The sequence below is a fragment of the Agelaius phoeniceus genome, chromosome Z (genome assembly GCF_051311805.1).
Source record: "Agelaius phoeniceus isolate bAgePho1 chromosome Z, bAgePho1.hap1, whole genome shotgun sequence".
NCBI lineage: Eukaryota > Metazoa > Chordata > Aves > Passeriformes > Icteridae > Agelaius > Agelaius phoeniceus.
The window spans coordinates 29050266-29075023 of record NC_135303.1 but is presented as its reverse complement, the minus strand read 5'-3'; the positions used below and the strand labels follow the sequence as shown (position 1 = coordinate 29075023).

The window sequence follows — 24758 nt, the reverse complement described above, 5'->3', positions numbered from 1 at the left end:
CACAGGGTGGAAGGAAGAATTCCATTTATTTCTTCCATGTGTGAAATGAACAAAGATCTTAAGAAGCTGAAGAGCTTTTAAGATGTGAAGGAAAAGTGGAACTATAATACCTAAAAGCCAGATGTTATGCCTGTGTGTTTCTAGTGCAAGAATTTAATTTATTAGTATCTAGTAATTAAATAGTTCAGCACAGTAAAGGGGAATAAGTTCATTGGAGAAATACAGCCTAAATAAAATGGTGTAGGCTACTGGAATCAGCTGTTGAAATACTGCCAAATGGTGAATATTAAAATGAAAGCTGAAATATTACAGGGAATGAAATATCACATCACCTTTATAATAAAGTAGTTTTTAAAAAGATAAAAAGTTTTAGAAAGCTAAGAAGTGTGGTACCTGGCAATTTCTGTTACTGTGATGTGTGTGCAAGAATTGTGAAAGGATTCCACGAGGGCAATAATGCTGTCTAAGACTAAACACTGGAAGTACTTTTTCCTTCACTTAGAGCAGCATCCATATGAGTACACAGCAAGTTATATCACCTTTTGGGATGTTCACATGGTGGTTTTGGCTGGGACAGAGTAAATTTTCTTCATAGTAGCTAGTAGGAGGCTGTGTTTCACGCTTGTGCTAGAAACACAGTGTGTGAAGACATCTGTATTTAATTTGTGTGTAGTTAATGCTGAGCAGTGCTTACAAGGAGTCGAAGCCTTTTCTGTGTGTTGCTTGTGGCTGCTTGGTTTCCTGCCTCTCACCATTAGCAGGCTGGGTCCACAGGGACCTGGGATGGGACACAGCTTGGACAAATGACCCCAGCTGACCATAGGGATATTCCCTATTGTGTGGTGTCATGCTCAGCAATTCTGGTGCAATTCCAAATCTAGTGGAAGAAGTAACAAGGGGGCATGTTTGGAGTTATGGTGTTTGTCTTCCCCAGTCACCATTTCATTTGATCAGGCCCTGGTCTCCGGGAGATGGCTTAACACCTGCTTGCACATGGAAAACAGTGAATTAATTCCTTGTTTTGCTTTGCTTGTATGTGGCTTTTGCTTCCCCTATTAAACGGTCTTTATCTCAGTCCACAATTTTTCTGGCTTTTTATCTTCCAGTTCTCTCCCTGATCTTACTGGTGGGGTAGGGAGTGAGTGGCTGCATGGAGCTTGGAGGCTGCCTGGGATTAAACCATGAGAATGCTATAAAGCTTAAGGCACATTCTATATATTTATATGGCTTAAGGCATATAAATATATAAAAGATATTTATTTTATATTATTTTATGTACTTGATGTATGGCATGGCACGCGTCCGTTGCTCTCGGAGATTAAGATTACATGTAGCAATCATGCACTTTCTTCACCACTGCAGCCCGCCTGTAATTCTACCTACGCCAAACTGATGCACCTTTCTGTAAATTCTGACATGTATAAGACATCTTTCTCTTTTGCCTTATGCTCATCACCTGCATCTTAGAATTACAGGTTACTAAGTAATTTGTTGAGTTGAACCAACTAAAATGATTTCTTTTTTTAAATAACAAATCATAACTGGAATAATATCCTACAGCTTTTACATAGAAGAAAAATCTGCACTTATTCTTAGGTTTATGAGAGTATATTTAGAAAAGACTGGGAAAACCAATACCAGTACTTGTGAATACACGCCCATTTCTGATTAAAGTTGAAGAAAAATTTCAGGACAATTGTACAAGATGAACTTAGCATCACCATAATGCAAAACTTGTTCTTTTCTCTGCTTAGTTGCTTCTGAGAGTGGAATGCTTGTGTCCATCAGGATCCTGCAAAATGAAGTGGAATTGAGTATATGCTCACTCCTCTTTGATTAAGGCATCTTTTCCAGCACAGACTGCCTATGGAGGATTTTTGGCAAAAGTAATTCAAGATCTACTGAGACTAGGAAATGAAGCTTCAACAAATCAGCAACGACTTCTGAAAGTTTCTTGAAGCTATATTGCTGCTAATTCTTTTTCCTACAAGGACTTCTAGAATGTTCTGGAATGTGCCAACTTTACCTAAAAAATTATTTGACCAGGCAATACTCCAAGATCGGTCAGAACCTCCAACATTTATCCTTGGCATCCTCTCTCCTCCATATTTATAGTGACTGTAAAACAAGTTGGTAATAAACTTTTAAAGTTGTTTTTATGTATTCAAATATAAGAAAGATAATACTTAAAGCCTTAAACCTTTAGTGGCCTAAATGATACTCAAATCTCAAGGTTTTTAAAATGCTACTCTCCTCCTGACTGCAAAACTAGGAAAGAACCTAAAGATCTTTTCTTTTGCACGAGTGTTGGCACAGAGTCTATTATATAGCATTTATAAGTTGTTTTTTTTTTAGTAGTTACGTGGCAGCTCTTGCAGACATCAAGTGAGCGTGGGGCTCAGATTTCCCAGTTTCCCGCACGGACACACAGGACAAGGAACGCAGGATGCCCGAGCGGGACGGGCAGAGCGACCTCACCCACGGGTGGTGACATTGCCGAACACGCGGTGTGGCAGCGGCCAGGCGCGGGGGGCACAGCCCTGCTGTGGAACTGCCGGGAGCGAGCCGCCCGGCCACTGAGGGTGCTGGCATTAGGGGACTGCTACCCAGCAGAGGACGGAAGGGAGCTGCGGCTCCAGGCGCCCCGCGGCTGCTGTCTGACACTGACTCAGCCACTGCTGGGCACAGGGCAATGCCTGGGGGCCAGCCCTTCACATATTAAACATGTACCTTTGTCCCTGTAAGGAGAAGTTCGAAGCGAGGGAGGCGGGCAGCTGAGCCGGGGCAGGGGCGCCGCGGCCTCCTCCGCGCGCTATCTCTGGGCTGAGGGGAGCAGCGCAGCCGAGGCCCTCCCACCGGCCCCTCCCACCGCCGCCGCGGCCCCGCCCCCCGTTGCCCAGCCCCGCCCTCATTGGCTGCCGGCTCTGCCCACCAGGAAGCCCCGCCCCCTCCCACAACCTGACGTTCGCTTCTCGCCCCCCGAGTGGACGGCGTGGCCTGTCAATCACCCGCCCTCGGGACGCGCGGCGCGTCCCGCTCGCCCGGGCGCCTGTGCCGCGGTGGGAAGGGGCGGGCGCTCGGGGCTGCCGCCGCTTCCCCTTCGCCTCGGGGCGCCGCCCCGGCCGGCCCCGCTTCGGAGCCCCGCGCCAGGGGCGGGGCGGGTCGGGTCGGGAAGCAGTGCCCGGAGGTGAAGGGCTGAACGCCGAGCCTGTGTCCCGGTCCCCTGGGCTCCCCGGTAGGTTGCTGTCCCCGGCCGCCTCTCGGAGCGGTGGCGGTTGCAGCGGTCGCAGCCGCCCCGTGGGCCGAGGCCTTGGGCTGGCTCTCTCCTCCTTTCCCTGGCGGCCGCGGGACTGGTGGGGGCCGCGGAGCCCCCTGCGAGCGCGGCGGCGGCCAGGGCGGCCGGCCGGGCCGAGCAGCGAGAGCCGGCGCCCGTGCGGGGCCGTGCCCCGGGCGGGTGTGGGGCGCCGGCGGTGCCGGAGGGGCTCGGCCGGCGCGGGAGGGCCCGCGCCTCGCTGAGGCTGCGCTCCCGGGTGGCAAAAGCCGTCGCTGTGAGACCTCCGAGTTCCCTCTCCTGCAGGAGGTGCTTGCGGCCGTGGGGCTCCCTGTGTGGCGGCCAGTGTCGGTGCTGCTGCTGCTGGTTGTTCCGAGCAAGCACCAAGCTGGGTTTGTAGGAACAAGTAAATTTGTTTTCCTGGTCTGTAGAAGCAGGTTGTTGGAGTGCGATTGTGCTCGTTTAGCAGATTAGCAGGTTAGAGGCAAACTGGGCTGCCAGTGCTCTTTTATTCTTACCTTTTATTTTGCTCTTCAGGAAGTTATTTATAGGCGCGATCTGAATGTAGTGGTTTTAAGTTTGATTAATTAGAATCTCTAAAAGTGGTGTTTCAGTGACCGTGGAGCTCGGACAGACCTTATTTTCAGGCATTCTTGTTCATTTTACTGGTACAGCCTTAATGAGTGTTGAAGTGACATGCGATGTGTAAGAAACAAATTGCAATATAATCGAAGACTTTTTTTCCTTGCTGAATTTTATAGTTAAGATAATTTTTAAGTGCATACATAGTTAGAAATAGGTACTGTGCATGTGCTTAAGCATGATTATAAGCGAAGCACACTTAAGCATATTAAGCCTTGCTCCCTGCGTTATGATTGCTTGCAAGGATAAACAACTTACCTGCTTCTAGACTCACGCCTCTTCTTAACCCACTTATCTAGTGAATGCGTTTTATCTCGAGCTACATTGGGATGTTAAAATCCAAGATGGGAGTAATGCAATTTTGTTTTAAAGGAAAAAGATGAGATAGATGTTTCTGTGCTAACTATATCGGCCTTAATATCCTTTGGTCAATTTCTTTGTAATTGAAACGTTTCAACAGTTAAACAGTGTTTTCAGTGGAAAAAAGGGTATTTTGTTGTGCTGGCCTGAAATGGAGAAACTACCTGGCAAACGGCAGACTATTTGCATCAGTTGAGAATGACTTTCAGCTAATTAAATAAATCTTTTTCTCTTGCCACTCTCTATCAAATAGATGTATTGGCTTATAAAATGTAAACGGTTTTCAGAATCTAAAGTACTAGTTCTGATACATCACATTTTCTGTAGAGCTTTTTTTTCTTCTGTGTGATCAAGAGAAATATATCCAAGATTAGTTAAGAGAAATAACCTGCGATAGGCCATGTCTTAACCCTTCTGAAATTGTTCTTCCCCTAAAAAAAAGTGTAACTGAACCTATGAAAGAGTTTTTCCCTTGTCCAGCCTATTTATGTACAATTAGCAAGACTGAATTGACTTACTTTTAGTGTCATTTTTTCATAATTAATTTTTAATAACTAAATTTTCATAATTAAATTAATTAATTACTATGCATTACTAAAACTCATGCATTGTATTGAATCTTAGTGTTCCCACTGTATCCACAAAGTTTGTCCTATCAAAATAGAATTGTTCTTGGTTCACTAGTTACTGTGCTAAATGGTTCTGTGATTAGAAGTAGCAAAGTTACATGTATTTCTAATATTTTTACTCTTGTCTTGAAAATTTGTTTAAAAAAGATTAGGAAGTCTTCTGATGTGTAAGAATAACTTATTTTAGTTACGCCTTTGAGACAACAATGAATGGATCATGAGGAATAAGGAAGTGACAGTGGTTGCTTTTCTCCAATATCTTCTAATTACAAAAAAGAAATTGCTAAAGAAGGGGTAGTGATCGGCTGTATTAACTGTCTTTATCTAACTTTTCTCCAGCTGAACATTTTTTTCAGTCTATTGTAGACAAAACATATAGTTACATCTTGTTACTCAGGCTTTTCTTTTTACTTTTGAGTGATTTTTTATGAGATGTTGTACATAAAAGAAATAATGTAATTAAAACCACACACAGGAATAGCAAAGTTGTAAGGGAGTTTGACATACTGTTTCTTCACAGTTTAGGCTCACTGATTCAACTGCAAATTAATGTTTAGAGTTCTCAGTCAACGCTTAATACCTCACCTGAGGCTGTATGAACAAACTACCTGACAGTGCTTAGCGGAAGAGTGAGACAATCCTTTTCAGCTGTGGTCTGGGTTTAAATGATCTAAAACTGATATCGTGATACTTGGAAGTCATTTACTAATATAAATGGGATGGTATGTTTCCAGTGTACACTGGGCCTTTAAAACACTTTCAAAAATATTTTGAGACTTATATATAATTGATTTTCTTGATCTATTAAAAGGTAAAAAGGTAACTTTGAAGTAATTTTTGTATATTTTCTGCCAATCCTTAATTTTTTAATGCTATGCAGGCATTTTGATGCTTCCTCAGTGCTGCTGCAGAACCAATGCAATGAGATCAAGCCGGATGCTGCTCTGCTTGTTTTTTTTAAGCGTAATTCTGAGTAGCCTCCCAGCATTGTCACTGGACTTCTAGAGCTTTATAAGCTACAGCTAAAACAGCTGGGTGAAGAAAAATGTGTGTTTAAGCTAAATAGTTGCTTAAATAAAAGCAGTCTAGCGAGAAGGTAGTTAAAAGCTAGGGTGATGATAACAGGGAAAGACAATGACTGGAACATCTGTCCCTCCCTGTGATCCTAGGTAAGCCACTTGCAATTTATTATTCCCTCTTTGGCATAGGGAGGATGTAGAAGAGGAGACATCACACACTGATCCATGCTGTAGAATTGGTTTGGACTGTGGTTACCTAGGGAGCTTTCTGAAACTTTACCTTTCAGAGGAGGTTATGAAACTCTTAGTTGTGTAGTATGGAATAATTTGTTATGGTGAGATTTAGCTCACCTGTTACATTTGCTTTACTGTTTTATAGATGATATATTCATTACCTTAAATTTATGAAAATGTTTCTAACAAAAGGGGGAGAGAATATTTATATATTAAATATACTTATATGTAAAATACAAATATTTGTGGTAAATATATAATATCAAATATACAGAAATTTCAGAATATTAAGAATGTGCCAGTGCATTCTCCTAGCATGTTTATTGAACTGTATGTTCCTTATCTCTTACAGAGGACATTTTAAGCATCTGCACTTCCCTCTCTTCACCACCTCCTTTATCTGATGTTTTTGACTTTGTGTAGGAAACCTTTTTAAAAACCCCATTTAGCTGTTAAAAGAAGGGTATTTAGTACAAAATAAGTATATTCTGCAGGTATGAAAAGCTAAAACAGTTATCTTGCCATTTGTCTGGTATCTTGCCTTGTGCTGTGGAGTAAGGAATGGGAGACATACTGATGAATCAGAAATGTCTTTGCCCAAATAACTGTAGGTACAGAAGCCCATGACACACACAAGTAAGATTTGCATATTCAAGTAAGTTTATTACTTAATTTGACTTTATGTGTAACATTAATACAGCTACAACTGTTTTTTTCTATGCTTTAGGATCTTCTCTGTAAGGTTACTAGCCAGCTTAGCTTTTAACATACCAGGACTTTGTAGTAAAAGTTTTACTAACTTAGTAATTTAAGGTTTTTTAATTAAGGTTTAATTACTAAGTTAAGTAAATTCAATGTCATTTTCCTAAAAATAAATTTTTTTCCTCCAGTTTCCCTGCATGGTGATTAATAGTCTTCATCAACCATGTGTTTTGATTGTGTTATTTTTGATTAAGACAGGATGGGGACTGCAACAGTGGAGGATGATGTCCTTTTCAGTAGGCCAAAAATACAAGTGTTTTATTGCAAGCAGAGCCTAGACTTCAAGTATGTGGTTTGTCTCAACTTCTTGTATTCTCTGCAGTTATTTGTTGAGTAATTTATGAGTTGCCATGCTTTTTGTTCAATAAACCCTGTGCAATAACAGAATATAGATGGAGCAGTTTCCATCAGAAGCAGAGCTGAAGGTGCTGCTGAGGTGGCCGTTTGTGTAAGGAGGTCGCTGGGGTGTGTTGTCCTTGAAGGGATGCTCTTGATGGGCTGTGAAACCCCCTTTGTTTCTGTGCTGCTGTGGAAAGGCCCTTCTCTCTAATATGGGGCATTCCCCTGCTCCACTTCTGGCTGTGCAGTCTTGTAGCTCCACTCTTGCTCTCCATCCTGTCTCTTGTATCCTCCTCTGAGTCAGTTCAGCTTCTGTTGAGTAGAGTTACTGAGTTTGTGAGCTTTGTGGTACTCTGAGTGAGTGAGTAATGGCTTCACTGAGGCATGGGAGTGCTGATGCTGGTGAGCCATGGGATCAGCAGGTAGTGTGCTACGTGCAGTAGGAGAAGTGCCATGGTACTAACACATCACAATTGTCTAATTGCATTTTGTCATTTGCATTTTTCAGATTTCAGACTTAGGTTCTATTGAACCCATAAAATTCTTCTTTTTGGTTCAGTTTGTCTCTGAGCTTGAGATGCTAGTTACCTGGTGAATGTTGGATCTGTTACATTTTTAAAGCTTCATTGGCTGCATTTTCTGTTTTTGTAGAAAATACTTTAAAAGCATGGGTTTCTTGACAGGTTCCCTTCGTGATGTTGGAAGGTGTGATTTAGTCCAGGATAGGAGTCTATAAGAAAGTACTATTTAAAAACTGTATTATTATGTGTGGAAGAATCCTGTGAGTATCTTTTTGTATTTAAGACACCAAGGATTTTCCATTTTATGTCTTTATATTTGAATGAAGTAGTTAACATGAGTGTTAACATGTTTCAACATCTTTTTAATATAATGATATAAAGCAATCTTTAAAGGCATTCAGTATTGCTTTAGAGGAATTCTGCTAGCTTATAATGAAAAACATACTTAATTTCATGTAGTATTGATATTTTTGATGTCAGCTTAAATGTAGATAATGTCTATAAAAATGCAGCTTTTTTTAAAATCTTAATTAATTGTGCAGTATTCTTGGGAAGATGAAGTAATACTGTAGAGGCTAAAGTCAGGGAGACGATTGCTTTAAGGGTTGTGGGAGACATGTTTTGCTTCTAACCTCAACCACTCGTGTTTTCTTAGTTGCACCTTACAAATGCTTTCTTCTGGAAACTGAAGAAGTTCAGTATAGAATGTTTTTTACTTTCTGTGGAAGATCACTTCAGTTGGCACTCATTCATTTCTTGCAATGTTCCGTCAGCAGGTTGCTCAGTGTATCAAGCTGTTAAGGTTTCTGTGTAACATTTGCTGATAGTAGGCTGAGGCATCTTTAAATCTGGAGGCATCTTTAAATCTAAATAAAAATTATGAAACTTGAGTTTATGGTTAACAGTAAAGAAGAAGGGCAGAATTTTTCCAACAGACAAGAGGAAGACAGAATAACTAAATTTGCTCTTAAGCGTTTGTCGGAGAGAAAAATGTCTTTACAGAAATGCTTTTTGTCTTTGCTTTTAATTTTTCCAACAGTATTTTCACTATTGTTTGTTTTTATGTAAAACATTGTGAGACCTTTAAGTAAATACTGTTGATTGTACTTTGAAGTTTTTAAATTTTTCATTAAAATTAAGTCTGTTTTTTAAGGAAATTAGGTATTTTTGATCTGCGGCTCTCTCATCTGCTGCCTGTAGGAATGTGGAATTTTTAGGGTATTTTAACCAAACTTAGATTGTCATGCCTGTGAAGATAAGTTCCTATAAGCTTCATATAAACCAGTTTAGATAGTAGATTTTTATTAACCATTACATGGTGAAAGAAGGATTTTATATGTTTTGTGTGGTAGTAGCTTGAGAGCTGTTCAGCTTGCAACTTGTAGTACTAGGCAAGCAACAGAACATCTCCACTGAAGAAGGGAACATTTTAATGTGGGAAGAAAGGAGGGGTTTTGTGAAGAAAGGAAGCTGAAGATGTGTCAGAGGGTGGCCTGCAAATGTGGTGGATATGTGGAAGATAACCAGAAAAGTGAAGTTACTACGCTGGGGCTGCGTGGGTGTTGGAACACTAATCCGTAGGCAGCTAAGTTTAGCTAACATTGATGCTTTTGAGGAATGATTCTATTTTAGTCTTCCTAAGTAGCGCAGCAAGCATTTAACTACACACAAGTGCCCACATCAACATACTGATTTTAAAATCAGTGTAGTTAAATAACTGCCATCAGACCTTGACAAAAGTGATGTCAACAGCACCAGGTTGTTTTGTTCTCAAAACTTTTAATTTACAACAGATGATTTCATATTTAGTGTCATTTGAATTTGTGTAAAACACTGGGAGACTTGTTTTTTTCCTCTGAGTTCTATAGGAAAGCATTGGTTTAAATATGTCTTGTATTACATCACTAATGATGAATCCAAGATCTTAACTGTGGCTAGTGTTTTGTCTTAATTTTTGTCACTGTGCATCTTAGGCATTCAATATGAAGGTTTCAAGCATGATTCCATTTGGTGTGGTGTCTGAGACTTTATCTATACCATTTTATTCCATATTAAACTTATAACAGAAGAAAAAAACTTTATAGCCTTTTGAAGACTATAGAACTGTAGTTTCAATTTTATAGAGACATTTTAGGTATACATTGCAGTGAAAGTCATGCAAGTGAGAGGAGAGTTGCAAGTGTGTGTAGTAGTGAAATACTTGGAACTGCTGTAGAGCGTACCTGTCTGGTTTATGGAGACAATTAAGACAGCAGAATCATTTGATTGCCAGGTAGTTTGTTATTGTTAGAAATCCTTGACAGATTCATAGCTGCAAAACTTAGTCTGGAGACATTTTCCTGTACTGTGAATTATCCCTTTCCTCACATGTGGAGTTATTAAACTTGAGCTTGACTCCTGTCTTAAGTTCTTGAAGTAGAATTTGACCATGTAATTAAAGTTAAGGGACAGAGACACCAAATCTTCACAATCACTGTGGAATGCTAGAGCACATTATGTATTTTAGCCTATCCAAAATCTAACCTGAAGACAGAATTAGTGTCTTTTGGACTCTCAGAAATGTTTTGGGGTTTTTTTCCATGTAGCACCGGGGTGTTTCACAATGCTACTTAATTTTGTCTTCAGATATAGTTACGGTGTTAGATTAAATGCAATACTCTTTTTTTTTTTTTAACTTCTAGATGTGTTAACTTCACAGTTTCTCTGGCCTAGCCTTAGGCTATCTGAACCTTTCTGTTGTTCTGCTGTAATACTTGCGTGCTGTGGTACAATTATTCGTGTAGAAAATTGACACCTCTATTATGTAGTATTAGCTAGCTCAGCATTAGCTTTCTGGCAGCTGAGGACAATGTAGCCCATTTAAGTCTGTATGGTTGTGGTGGTGGAAATGTGAAGAAACAAATGATTGAAATATTGCTTAACCATCAGTTTTTTCCTTTCTGTGCTCTTTTTAGTAAATCAGCTTTAATACTGTCATTAGATTTTAAAAATTATTCCTTGTATTATGGCTCTCCTTTCTGAAAACTGACTTTCAGCTTTTACTCTGAAATGATGATTATAGGAAAGTGCAAGAAGGATGCCTGAGCAGAAGTTTTAACCAAATAACTGCATGCACCTGCATGGAATCTTTAAGTGAAGTTGGTGGGATTTTGTAGTGAAAGTCTACGATGAAGTGTAATTCATAGATTAGGGCCAAACTTGCCTTCTAGATCAATGAGAAAATAAAAGTGTTTATGCAGTTACCAGAGATAGCCATCTCAGCTGATGTTTGTTTAGAGTTAACAGAGATGAAGAGATTGCTTGGAGATCTTAATTGCTACATAATTAGTCCCGGCTGTCATTTGTGGAAAGATTGTGTTGACTTAGGATGACCCCCAGTACTGTACATGCCTTCTGATGTGACAGCATTTTGACCAGAGCTGGCAGCTGGTGGTGCAGAAGGATGCATTATTGTTAATTAGGTAGTAGTGACAAAATTAAGTGTAGAGAAGAGATACTGAATTTTGGATATTGGCAGCGCTCCAATGTGTTCATGTGACTTTAGACCTTGGTACAAGAAAAGTATCACTAGTTTAACTAGAATAGACTTCTTAAACAAGCTTCAGTAAGGATGAGGGAGGTTTTTGGTTAGTTCTTGTACAGGCAAGTGGTTGATTAAATGTTAGTAAAGCTGTTTCTCTGTTAGATTTTGTGCATTTAAGGAGGATTATATGTGGCCATACGTGGTTTGTTGATGTACTTTCCCTAGGGAAATGTGTATATACGTGAAAATTGAAACGCTTATTCTAGAATCTCAAATTAATTATTTTTGTTGAAAATAGTGTGTGGCGGTTTATATGGTAAGAGAAAAACTTAATTTTTTATTTAATATATATACCACTGGAGATGAAAACAAGACTTCAGAAGGCTTGGTTTTGTAAATACTTTCATAAGAAAGATACTTGGATTTACCTTGACTCTTTCAATTAGGCTGCTTCTTTCAGTGCATCTCATTCGTATGTATTTGAAGGTTGAGACTGTATGTATGTAGACTTACGTTGTTACCTAAACCCTTGTTTTATGAGGAAAATCATACATATCTGTAAGAGTAAGCAAATACCTATTTTAAAGCAATTGTATTTTTAGGAATGCTGAGAGTCTAGTTTGTACACCAAAATGAATAAAATCTGTTCTTGGTTTTGCAAAACTTAGCTGAGTCTAGAATTGGTTGGTATTACAGAAGGCAGACGTGGCAAAAGACTGAATGCTGTGAGAACAGTACTGTTGTCTGAGTTTCAGAAAGTGAAAATAAGAATCTGTGGAAAACTGAGACTTTTAAGTAAGAAAGAAATAGTAGTGTAGAAGGTACTTGAGAGACAAGTGTCGTATTGTTGGAAGTTGTGGTAATGCAAACAAAATTTATGCCCACTTGTGATCTGTTAGTTGCTTTGCAGTGATGAAGAGCATGAATCAAAATAAGTGTTTTGAGGCCATGCACACTGAGAAATAAACTGCACAGTTGAGCTCCTGCATGATCTGTTATAAAGAGATTTCATTTGCCTTTGAAATAAGGTTATTATATTTGCTTTCTTAAATAAACACCCGTGTCTTCTGAAGTGTGAAAAATTTTATGTGATCAAGAAGTAGCAATTGCTTTGTGTGTTTTCCCTCTTTTCTGATGAAACTCTAGGAAGGATTTCGAACTTACTAGTGTATTATGTACTTTTTCTCTCTGAAGGAAATGTAGCAAATGTGGGTTCTGTAGTTAAGTATTTGGAAAGGCAAACTGGCAGAGAAATGATGTGGCTGTGGTTTTTGATGGCTTGAATGTTGATCCTGCTGAAGATCTTATTTAGCTGCATTGTCACTTCTTGTATGTTTGTTATTTTATTATGTGGAGACAGCAGTCTTCCCATGTGAAGCTGAAAAAGACCATCCTTATTTCTTGGATTAGTTCACATCTACTGCAAAATACAGATTTTTTTTTTTTTTTTTTTTTGGGGGGGGGGAAAGAAGATGTTGTTTCAGAGAATTTACATATTCTTTTTACAGTGCTTTCAAGGTAATTGTTTAACTAATTGAAGTCAGAATAAGTGCCTAAGGAATGGGAGAATGAAATAGTCTTTGATGAAACAACTAACTTCTGAAAATATAAGGAGCAGATAATACCAAGCTGTATTTTGTTTTTATGTGAAAAAAATTTTTAAAAAACTGTAAAATCAGATGCCATTTGTCTTAGAATTCCCCAGGTGTATGAAGTAGATTATATTGTTTAGAGCAAAATGTGTTATTGATGAATAAGTTTTCATTGTGTTCAGGTCACATATGAAGAACACTATCTATGACTTCCAAAATGATTCAGTGATGAGCAATTTTGATACAGGTTACTGATAGCTGGAGAGAGAAATTGTGTCGGGAGAAATTTGTTTGGAAATGTTCTTTGTTTTTCAGACATCATGAATATGACATCATGAGTATGTACCGTCTGTGGAAGTTTACATACTGAATATTTCAGCACACTAATTTTGTCTTTAGTTTTGAGTGAAGTGCTAATGATTTTGCATATTGTTTCTGCTTTGGAAATCTGAAAAATGATGAAGTAATAATTTGATTACATTTGAGTTATGCAATTAATCATTAAACAACTTTTTATTTTAGTTTTTGTTTGGAAAATATTATACAAAAAATAAAGCTATAGACATATTTATTTGTAATATAAATTATTGGAATAGCAGCTCAACTTTTGGTCATGTTAAAGTCATGTGCAAGCCTACATTGCTCTTGTTGGACTAAAGTGAAAATAATGAAATCCACTCTTCTGTCATTAAGTGTTTATTTTTCATTTTAAATAAAACAGTGGATCTAACTCAATAATATGTAATCTTAGAGATATTTTCCAATTCAAATTCTGTCTGAAAACTTTTTCAGAGTTAGAAACTGCTGTCCTAAACTTTCAAGGGATCTTCAATTATGAGCCTATTTGCTGTGGATTTGGAATTTTGTAGATTTCCTCTGTTGCATAGAGACGTGTATATAAAAATGAATGAAAATAATGCAGTAATAACTAATCTAGAAAGAACAGCTTAATTTTTCCATGATGCATACAAAAATAGCAGAAACAGTTGATTAGATATTTAAGTTTTGTATTATGATTTCACAGTGAAGTTCTTGCTTGGTTTCAGATTTGTAGTATGAATTTCAGATTTTCTGCTCTTAAATATTTCTAAAAGAGTTTTGTTGGATGGAATCTTGTGTTATTTTTTTCTGCAGTACAGATGTATTTGTAACATGGAAATGATCTTTGGAAAGTGAACGTGACTGTTCTTCATCTCAGTTGAAGACCTGTAGTAGGTGAAGTATTCAATGAAAATTACATATAGTTAGAGAAAGTATCTTGGAAATTTGTGGCAGAGGCACTAGAAACTTTCTCTTCACTCTTCTAGAAGATGTGGGAAGAAGCTGTGTTGCTAAATTACTGTAACTGCCAAAAATCATGAGCCCTAGGGGTTAGAAGTATGTGAACAGATACTTGAGAGGTGAGAAACTGCGGAAGTATGAAAATGCCAGAAGGCTGAGTGAATTTTAAATGCCTCATGCTGAAACCAGGACTGTTTCTTTACAGTTTTTCATAAAAGAATAAAATATCACATGTTAGAAGGGGCCCAGAAGAATCGTTGAAGTCCAACTCCTGGCCCTGCACAGGACACCCCAAGAGTCACCCCATGTGCCTGAGAGCGTTGACCAAACACTTCTTGAGCTCTTTCAGGCTGATGCTGTGCCCACTTCCCTGGGGAGCTGTTCCAGTGCCCAGCCACCCTCTGGGTGAAGAACTTTTCCTAATATCCAACCTAAATCTCCCCTGACACTACTTCAGGCCATTCCCTCAGGTTCTGTCACTGGCTACAGAATCTCTGTAGTTCTTCCCTTCATCAGACCTTCCTTCCAGTGGGCATACAGCTCACTTTTTTGCCTTATTTCTGAGAGAAGATTCCTGCTCAGCCAAGCTGGCCTTCTCCCTCCTCTGCTTGACTTACGACATTTTGAAACTTCTGTTCCTGTGCCCCTGGGAGGTGGCATCTAAAAATGACCAGATCTGATGGACCCTAGCACCCTCAAAACCATTTCCTCAGGCCATTTTGCTTATTCTTTTAACAGCTTGAAGTCAGCTCTTGTCATGCCCAGGACTGAAATTTTGCTGTCACTTTTTCTCCTGATAATGGTGATTTTAAACTCAATTGATTTGTGGTCACTGTGGCCAAGGTTTCACTGTGGCCAAGTCATGACTTCGTTCATGAGATCTTCCCCAACACATCAAGGAGGGCACCTTTTGTAGCTGGCTCCATTAGTTGCTGTACTGTAAGACTACCCAGATTTCGGACTGTTCTGGACCTATTTGTGCAGCTGTGTGACAAGGGCAGCTGTTTTGAAGGTGTCCCTTAGTTCCTCAGAGTAATTTTCTGGAATCATTGTCCTGGATAGGTGGCCTATAGTAGACTCCTACAATGACATCCACATTATTTTTTTGTCCCTTAATCCTTATGCAGAGACTGTCAGCCTGCTGTCTCTGGCTTCAGGCAGTATTCCAGCCCTTCCATCTCACCTGCCCTGCCTGTCCCTCCTGGAGTGCTTGTGACCATCCAACATGGCACTTCAATCAAAGGGTTCATCCCACCAGGTTTCACTTATTCCAGTGATGATTCTCATGCTGTGTGTGTTGGTGTGGAAACATTTTGGATGTGATCCGTTGTAGCTGACAGTTCCGGGACCAGTTTAAGGATCTCACTAGCACTCAGTTCCTTGAGTTTTGGCATATCATCCCATTGCTTATCACTGTCAAACCTGTTTATGTCCTTTTGCTTCTTCCAATGTAACTTAAAGCTCTATCAACTTTTTATTTTCCTCTGTAGCTCTTTTGCTGCTGTATGCTTTTCTTAAAAGTAGAGCAAAATGTTAGTATACTGATACTAGCAGTGATGTATGATCTTGTAATTACAATGTGAAGGGTACTGCTTGTGTTACCTGAGGGAGCAGTTATGGTTGCACGTTTCATTTAAGTTTGTCATTCCTGGGCAGTGGAATGTTCTATTTATCTACTTTAATGTTCTCTTAGTTAGTTAGTTTAGGAGTAAATCTGGAACATGAAAAAGGAATGAGGTAGATAGTAAGTTTGATTTTTTTAAAGGTGACTTGCACACTTGAGTATGAACATTGTCATGACAACACTTTGTAACATGTAAGCTTGCATATAATTACAGTGGTGTTCCTGCTGTTGCTGCAGGAACAGGCATTTGAGAAATGTATGAATAAAGAAGATGCTTAAATGAGCTGTTCTTTTATTCCGCCTTATTTAGTGTCCTAGAGAGTCATTGTTGCTACAGAATAGGGGTCTTATGTGGCATATACTCTTCAGTAGTGTTAATTGGGACATTTTCAAGCAGAGTTTTAGAGAGATGTGTTGATTTATAGCTCTAATCTAGGGATACTTCTGGAAGTGTTAGGTGTGCGAGTTGTGAGTCAATTGAAACCCTGTTGTCATTTTTCTTACTTTTCTTCACTGTACCTCTCCTTACTTTTCACGCAGTCTCTCTAGGGCTTGGAAAAGTCTATCAGATTACACCAAAAAAAATGAAACCTCTGCTAGCTGTTGTTAGTTGTGCATGTCAGTTACTCTGAAGTTACTTGCTTTCTTCCAGTCTTGTTTTATTTTTTGTCTTCAGTCAATACAGATTACAGATTTAATTTATAATTGAGATCTAATTACTTTTTCTTCTATGTAATACCATTTTGACTTTTTTTATAGCTTCTTTTGCCTTTCTCTTCAGACTTGAACATAGCAATTTCACTCCTTTGATATTGCTTTGTCAACTTGGCTTTGATGGTGTTTGCCATTGTCCTGATATTTAGTCCTGTATCTTTTTGAACTAAGAACAATTATTTAAATCCTAACAATATTCCCTAATGTTGGGCTGAAGTTTATGGTTTAAATGCGCTCATTTATGTAGGCAGAAATGAAAAAAAAGAAAATTAAACAGAAAATCAAGCTGTGAAATGAGGATGGCATGTTTTTCACAGATTGCCTATAACTATCATACCGCGAGAAAGTGATTTTGCAAATAATTTACAATGCTTATACTGTATGTATTCCTTTTGTGCTTCAGATGATGCACACCTTTGAATGATGTCTGTCTTCTGAGCCTTAAAAATTGCGTTGAGTCTTTGAGACAAATCTGCTGCATCTTCCTTAACAGTCAAAAAAACCTGTACTTTCATTCTGTATCAGAATTTTTTATATGATAAGTAATTGCAAATACTATATAAATAGTCTTTGCCTTTTGGTGCTTTTCCTCTAGAATGTGAGCATTACGGTGAAGAGAAGATACTGCCATCAAGATTATAACACTGTCATAGGTAAGTAAAATAGAAATAAATATAACCATGAAAAGGTTTTTTATTTTTAAGGTAAATATATCATAAAATATTGCACAGGAACTTCAAAATGAAGAAAGTCATAAGCACTGTCCTTATTTTGACTTAGTTGCAGATTATTTTATTAGGAAAATGTAAGAGAACACCTGTGTCCTGGAGAAACTGTGACAAGGAATACTTCCATGTCTTCCTTTAGATATGTAGTGTGGGAAAAATGTGAGGGACTTGTGTTGGTTATTTAGCAAATATCTTATAAAAAGGTACGAGTTTCATTTTATATAAGAAAGCTTACCTGTAATATAAGTGGAGTATCTGTTGGTTCAACAGGAGGAAAGGGGAGGACATAAGTTACTGTGTAATAGATTTGTCCATATAGTAGACACATTTCTGGAAATCAAAGTTGATGTTGTTTGTCATGTATTTGGTACTCTAAAAATTCTAGGATTGTTTATTGTTAGTTCTTCCTGAAAAAGCCAATAAAATATGGAAGTCTTCTTTTCTTTGGTACCTAAAACATCGAGTTGCATTCTTTTGCATCAAACATGCTGACCTGCATTCTAAGAAATGAATGGTGACTTTGAAGTTCTACTTCAACACACTTAATGTCTAGCTTCCTTATTTCTTCCTTTTCTTCCACTATGCCTTTGCAGCATAGTGGGTGAGGGAAAATTACCTATTACTTCCATCGAGCCAGTTCCTTTGAGATCTGTGATTTAGAAGGTGCCTTTAGGGTATCTGAAAACCTGCAAGATTATGTAGTATGTCCCCTTTTCTCTTAAATGCTTCTATCTGTACCATAAAAAACCACAAGTTGCATTACTCACTGCTGAAGTCCTTTTCCCTGGCATTAAGCAAGTCATCTTGGATTGTAATCTGCATTTGAGTTTTTTGATTGTTCTCAGAACAAGCCTTTCATTCCCCCTTTCACAGTATTGTGGTCATATTTCTTTGCCAGACAAATTTCCATGTACTTCCTTGTTCAGGTAATATGTTAGTCAGCTGTTGATTAATGATTTTTAAATGTCATCTAGTTATAACCATGTTATAACTATGTATGATTTAGCAGATTCAACTATTCAGGTGACTGTTCATATTATTTGGTATATTTTTCACTACTACCTCTTTGATTTTTCAAATTTTGTGGTAAGCTGTGATATGAGTAATAATTTTACTTTGTGAGAAATTGGTTTACAAAATAAAAGTGTCTTCAGCTCAAAGTATTAAAAATAAGCTCCTGGTCACTGCCTTTAAAATAGGCTGTAGCACATGAAATACATTTTTCCAGAGGATGTTCTCCATTACTTCAGTGTATTCCCAACATTGAAGCAAATGTAGGAAAAGAATTTTGGACAGACATTTAACTCATTGTGGAATTTTGCTGGTGTAGAAACTTCTGAATTATGGGGTTTTACGCCACTGTCATCAAATAGAAAACAATATCCATTGTTCTTATAGCCGAGATTTAAAAACAAAAGCCTTCTTGTAATTCTTTATTACAGTAGTAAGATAGCATTGTTTTTGCTGAAATCCATGTGGGAATTTGTGTCTAGGCAATGATGCTAAACAAGGGAGAAGGGGAGCAGGGAAACAGATTTATTACAGAAGTATAGTAGAGGAGAATAAGTAAATATAGTTTAGTTTCAGATTCTAGGAGTTACTGAAAGAACTTGAGTGTCCTTGCCATGAGTTTATAATTTGAGCATTTCAGAAATTACAGTTCAGAAAATACAATATATTTCTATAACTTCAATAACTTTGCAGCTTGAGCATTTGCTTAAAATAGCAGATACTTTTTGAGGGAAATAAATAAAATGCTTTCATTTGAAGAACTGGCTAAGATGAAGTGAGTGTGTCCAAGCATCAATTTTAAGTGTGTTTATTCAGAAAAAAGTTTTATAGGGCTTTTTTGTTGCTTTTTAAAAAATAACTATTGCTTGAAGTGTTGAAATTTTTGTATACTTCAGTCACTACAATAACACTTGCTGTTATATATTAGAAATAGAATTAACCCTTAAGTAGTGCTTTTCATAGATCTGTAAAGCAAATATAATTAGTTAAAGCTTAATTTTGTGTCTAGTTGAAGGGAAAGATAATTTTGTACAAGAATCTTACTGTGTTGAATAACTTTGTTTTTCTTTTAACAGAATTCCTCTAAAGACTAGGAAATTTTGCTGGTGTTGTGTGTTCTGGAAATACGTTTTACTACAGATAACACCAAGGCTTTGCAAACAGAAAGAACATGCTGCTGTTGACTGCTTACCCACAGTAACCAGCTGGGCAGTTCACTCATGATGTTTTCATTCTCACCTTGTCCAATTGGAATTTGCTTATACTGATTTTTAAAAAGAGGAATAAATCAAAGTGGAGTACCGTAAACTCGACATGGAAAATAAAAAGAAAGACAAAGACAAACCAGATGAAAGAATGGCACGGCCTAGTGGGAGATCAGGCCATAATCCGCGTGGAACTGGTTCTTCAAATTCTGGAGTGTTAATGGTTGGCCCTAACTTCAGAGTTGGTAAAAAAATTGGATGCGGTAATTTTGGAGAACTACGGTTAGGTAAGATCCTTGTTTATTTATTTCAGTTTACATTGTTCAAGGCCATTTTTATATAGTCTAGGCAAGAAAATTTCGCTATGAATACCGTGCAGCGCTTCAAACTGCCTTAAAGCTTCAGATGTGCAAGGCATATTCAGCCCATCTTTTGTGGTTTTACCTCAGCCGGTGCAAGCTTATCCTGGATAGCTGGATACTTCCTGTGAGTAAAATGTTTTCTAGCTATGTGCAGTGCTCTCCTAAATTCAGTCACTTTTCTCTTCCAAGATGTGGAAGTTACATCATGCTTATTGTAGCAGTCTTTTCTGACTTTCCGAAGAACTTTATTGAGGTATATTTAGGGCTAAATGTATGGGACACATCCCCGTCTTGTAGGTCTGGCCAATCTCTTGGAGATGCTGTAACCAGGTACTGCAGAATTTTTAATACTGGTGAGCAAGGAAATTCCTTGGTTTCTTTTTTAATGTAGTGAGGTTAAACATTTGAGTTGCTATTAAACAGGACAGTGAGAATCCATCTGTAGGGAAAATTTGGGACCTATAGAGTTTTGGAGAATTTAAGCAGCAAAGCTGGAAATGCTAGCATTTATTAATAGACATGATGGGTGTGTTCTTTTGGAAGACTATGTGTTTAGCTTTGGGGACTTGTTTTTCCAAGATGGACAGCATGATTAGCTAGGGTTTTCAAGATATGTAAGTTCAACTATGTTTTAATAAATACAGTTTGACACTTAATGGCAAGAATTTACTCTAGTATTGTTAGAAGGCTTGAGTTAAAGTGCTTCATGCATAAAATAGAGGTGGGTCTCACAGTGAGATATTTGAGAGGATGGTGGGCTGATGAGTGATGTTTCTGTTGACCAGTGCCTATGGTAGAAGTAATACTCATTGCCCTATTTGTGATACAGTGTTTGCGTAATATAATATGTTTTTAATACAGTGTGTTCTGGGGGCTGTCAGGATGTAAACAAGTTTGGCAAATTAATACTGTAGAGGAATTTAAGACCATATTGGTGCAGTTCTGACTTAGGACACAGAATTTTGCAGTCTCATTAATAGATACTCTTGTTACTACTATTAATAGTTACACAAAATTGATACATTTTGACATTTACAGTGTACAGCATACCTGACTTTGCAGTCCACAAATCAAGCTGAAAAATTGCTCTTCCTCACTTGCGCTAAACTTTTGCATACTGCCTTCAAATCTTAATTTTTGTTTCAAACCTCTCAATGAACTTAATCAAACCAGCAAGATAATTTTACATAAAGGCAACTGCAAACTAGTAAAGGTGATTTTTTGTCCGTCTGTTTATTTGATCACAAAGTACAGAGCTGATTAAGGATTAATATCTGATTAACTTACTTGCAGCTGTTACAGTGAAACAATGTATTTTATTTTAAATACAATATTAAACTAGTTAAGACTTACAGTTTGATAGTACTGAAATAAAATAGAGCAAGTAAGTAAAAGGAATAGGAGGGAGATTATGGGACATTGTACTGTCCTGCAACAGTCACCAGGATGAGTGCAGCCTTTCTGATTTTAATATCGGTGGGTTTTGCTTATATTCTAGATATTTCAAATTCCTATTTTTTGTTTTTTTTTGTGAGGAAGATGTTTTAAATGTAAGTTACTGAAAGCAAGAGTTAACATTGTTATTATAGATTCTGATTTAATTTTTTTATTTTTTCATTTGCTTTGCTACAGTATCAAGTATTTAGTGTGCACCCTTTCTACAAAGGTGTACACAAGTGCTTAGTTTTTTATATGCATGTCTACAAATGGAATATATTTTAAGCATTTGTCCTAAGGAACTTAAAGGAGGCTTGGAGTTGTAGAGTGATGAATTGGTGTGCAGAAGATAAAAATTCAGTTATATATCAGGAGCTCTTGTTCTTCCATCTGAGAAGAAATTGGAGGTCACGCTTCAGTAGTGGCTTGTGGATCAAATGGGAAGTTGGCTTTCTGTAGCAAATTACAGTTTCTGATCTTCAACCATTAGCTTGCAGAGGACTGAAATGGTTCGGATATTGAGCTGTTAATTTTAAGACTCTCTGTTATAGTTAAATTAAACTGATATAGTTAAAATAAGCCAATAAGGTAGTCAAGAGAGAACTTGTTGCTGTTGCAAGAGACACATTACTCAATACCTGTTGTGTGTTTATGGACAGATCAACAGTGGTGTTTTACATCAACGGTGGTGTCTGCTGTATTTTAAAGAGATGCTTGTCCTGACTGACCACTTGAAACTTAGTGTCCCTGCTGATGCTACTTCAGAATAAGCATGTCATTGCAACTTTTGGAAATCAGTATCCAGTTACTTAACTGTAACTGGGTTTGTTACTTACTCAGAGTAGGTGATGTAGGTAGCTAAGAGCTGGAGTAAGCAGGGCTACTGCTTCTTATAGATTCTAATACCATGCAAAAACACAGAAACAACTGCAAAGTACACTTCTTACCAAAAATGTAACTGATAGGGTCATCCAATAAGAAGTACGTAGGATGCCTGGATATCCACTGTAGTTCCTACATAGGGAACTATGACCCCCTTTATAGCATACTGATCATATTAATTATGTGTTTGTTGTTGTGAAGCCCTCAGGTTATTTGTTTTTTTGGGTGAAGTTTGATCCAATAAGAGATGTAAGCTTTTAATGCATCTTCTTTCAGCTTTACAGGCGTACTCTATTTTTTGAAAGACTCATTAGCACTTCATAGAATTTGACTATTGGTGTAACTCACTTGGTGAAAGCATGGTCGTGGGTTCAGTCCCTCTGTGGGGCATTTTCTTAAAAGTTGGACTCAGCGGTCCTTATAGGTCCCTTCCAAATCAGAATATTCTGTGATTCTGTGTAACTTTATTCACAGGGAACTTTTTAGACTTGGTCCTCATGTTTTCCCCATATGATTTCTTTAACAAAACTGAGATCAACATAGGAAATTCAGACCTGAGTAATACTACAGAGAAAAAAGGAGAATTATCATTAAGAATAATATACACTAACTGCATTTGGAAATTGTAAAGAAATAACAAGTGTTGGAAGTGACAACTTAATCTATCCTTTATCTGCTATTTTTAAATTTTACACCTATAAAAACTTGCTTAACATTTTAGTCATTGCATACAGTTTGAAATGAAACTTATTGAAAAGATCTTACACAGTTGTAGAATCTCTTTTAAAGCAGCAGATACATTTCCTAAATGGCATAATCCCATTTAGGAAATGGTCAGGAATGTTGTTGTCCTGTCCTAAGTTTTAGCTTAGTAAAATACATAATTGAGGAAAAAAACAGTCATCAATTAATTAACGAGTTAATTCTAGTTTTAATTAATGGCTGATGTTTCAAAACTGCATGGTAGTTAAAAAATAAATTTAAAATAGTTTTCAGCAATAATTATGAAATAGCACATTCTGGTTATTGTGATTTACCAATTTTCAAGCTTTTTTTAGTACAAAAAAATCACAAACTTGGTGCAATATCTGCAACTCTGTGACATTTCCACCTCTTACAGTATTCAAGGAAAAAATCTTTTTAAATTAAGGTATTGGATTAATAAACCCACATTTCCTAAGTCACTGCCAGAACACTAGCACCTTAGATGAAAGATAGTTTGAAGACTTTCTTGATATTTAAATGGCATTTACTTGAACAGAAAAGCCAGTGTCTCACATTTTTGTTTTTATTCTTTTTTCAAGGAAAAAATTTGTACACAAATGACTATGTGGCAATTAAGCTGGTAAGTTAATATTTTTTTAAAGGTTTTGGGATGAGAAACTAATCAAATTCTTCCTTTCAGATGTTAATGGGTTGATTTCTTTAATTGAAACATTTAATAGTTGTGTATGATTTCATTGAATTAGATAAAAGCAGTTAGTGATAGATGTAATTGTGTAGTTTGGCCATATCAAGTAAAAATAGTTTTTAATTGTTGCCACTGTTTTCAAGGGTAAATCTGTGTGTGCAAAGTCAGTGATGGTTTAATGCTGCTTCACAGATGTGCTCTATGGCAGTTATCTTAGTAGATTCCTTTGTTGTCCAACAAGTAGAGGAGCAACAAGTTTATTGTGAATATTAACATCAGACTATAGTGACTATAGAGAAGCTCCAGAAATTCTTGAGGCTGCATGTATTTCAATGTCCACACTCCTGCCCCCCAGTTTTTCATCTCAAACTGCTGGTATTTACACATCACTTTGTTAGACATGTTTTATTTGCAATGCTGTGTAATATGTTTACTTCTTTTGCAAACATGATACTTTTGGCTATTGTGTTAATACGTCATTGTTTGGCTTTTTCTCAATCATTGGAACTTCTTTGGTAACACCATATTTTGCTTCTGAATTTTTTCAACTTCTTGGTAAATGACTGTGTTCATAACTGAAGTATTTCATGATGAAATTCACTTGTTTACCTCTTATCATTGAAGGATTTTTAGGACTCTGGTTGGTTTCTTGTTGCTGCAGTAGCAAAGAACTTCTTATGTAGCATAGTATGGTTTCATAAAGTGAAAGGTAAACTGTGGGAGCAGAAATGCATAGCTTTAGATAAGAAATCTGAAAAGCATTACAAACATAATAAACAAGCATACATTATTACAAGCATAATAAACTCCTGAAAAATACTGGTTAACACTCTTCTTGCTTTGGGAAATACTTTGGGAGTAGTAGAAGTTTTTAAAACATGCAAATTATGGCTTGAGAGAGCCACATTGGATACAGTTTTGAGGGTTATTGTGTGTTAAATCAGATTTACACTCATTTTGTTTCAACATATCTTGAACTTACTCTGTATGTCTGGTGAAAGCTGAAAATTGCCTACTTAAAGGCTGTCTACTACAAAGCACCTTTAGAAATACATTGCAAGGTAGTGGGGTTTTTTTAAGCACTAATTACTTGATAATGTAGAGCAAGACAATTTTTTTATCTGATTGGTTTTGATAAAAGGTTTTTTATGACATATACAGTTTAGTAAGCTTGGCTGCCATTTCAGCCCATTTCAGCTGTCACAGGTGAT

At 37.5% G+C, this 24758-nt stretch overlaps 1 protein-coding gene across 4 annotated transcripts in view; it reads left to right on the top strand.

Moving 5' to 3' along the window:
• Positions 1–3017: 3017 nt before the first annotated feature.
• Positions 3018–24758, top strand: part of CSNK1G3 (casein kinase 1 gamma 3) — a 70053-nt gene continuing 48312 nt past the window's right edge. The window contains exons 1-4 of one of the 4 annotated variants that reach the window (XM_054651969.2): positions 3018–3235; positions 17107–17164; positions 19327–19742; positions 23441–23481. In XM_054651969.2, the coding sequence (XP_054507944.2) occupies positions 19565–19742; positions 23441–23481 (219 nt within the window). In that variant the 5' untranslated portion in view covers positions 3018–3235; positions 17107–17164; positions 19327–19564. The remainder of the gene's footprint in view (positions 3236–17106; positions 17165–19326; positions 19743–23440; positions 23482–24758) is intronic. The other 3 variants (XM_077171125.1, XM_054651968.2, XM_054651965.2) reach the window with 3 other exon arrangements.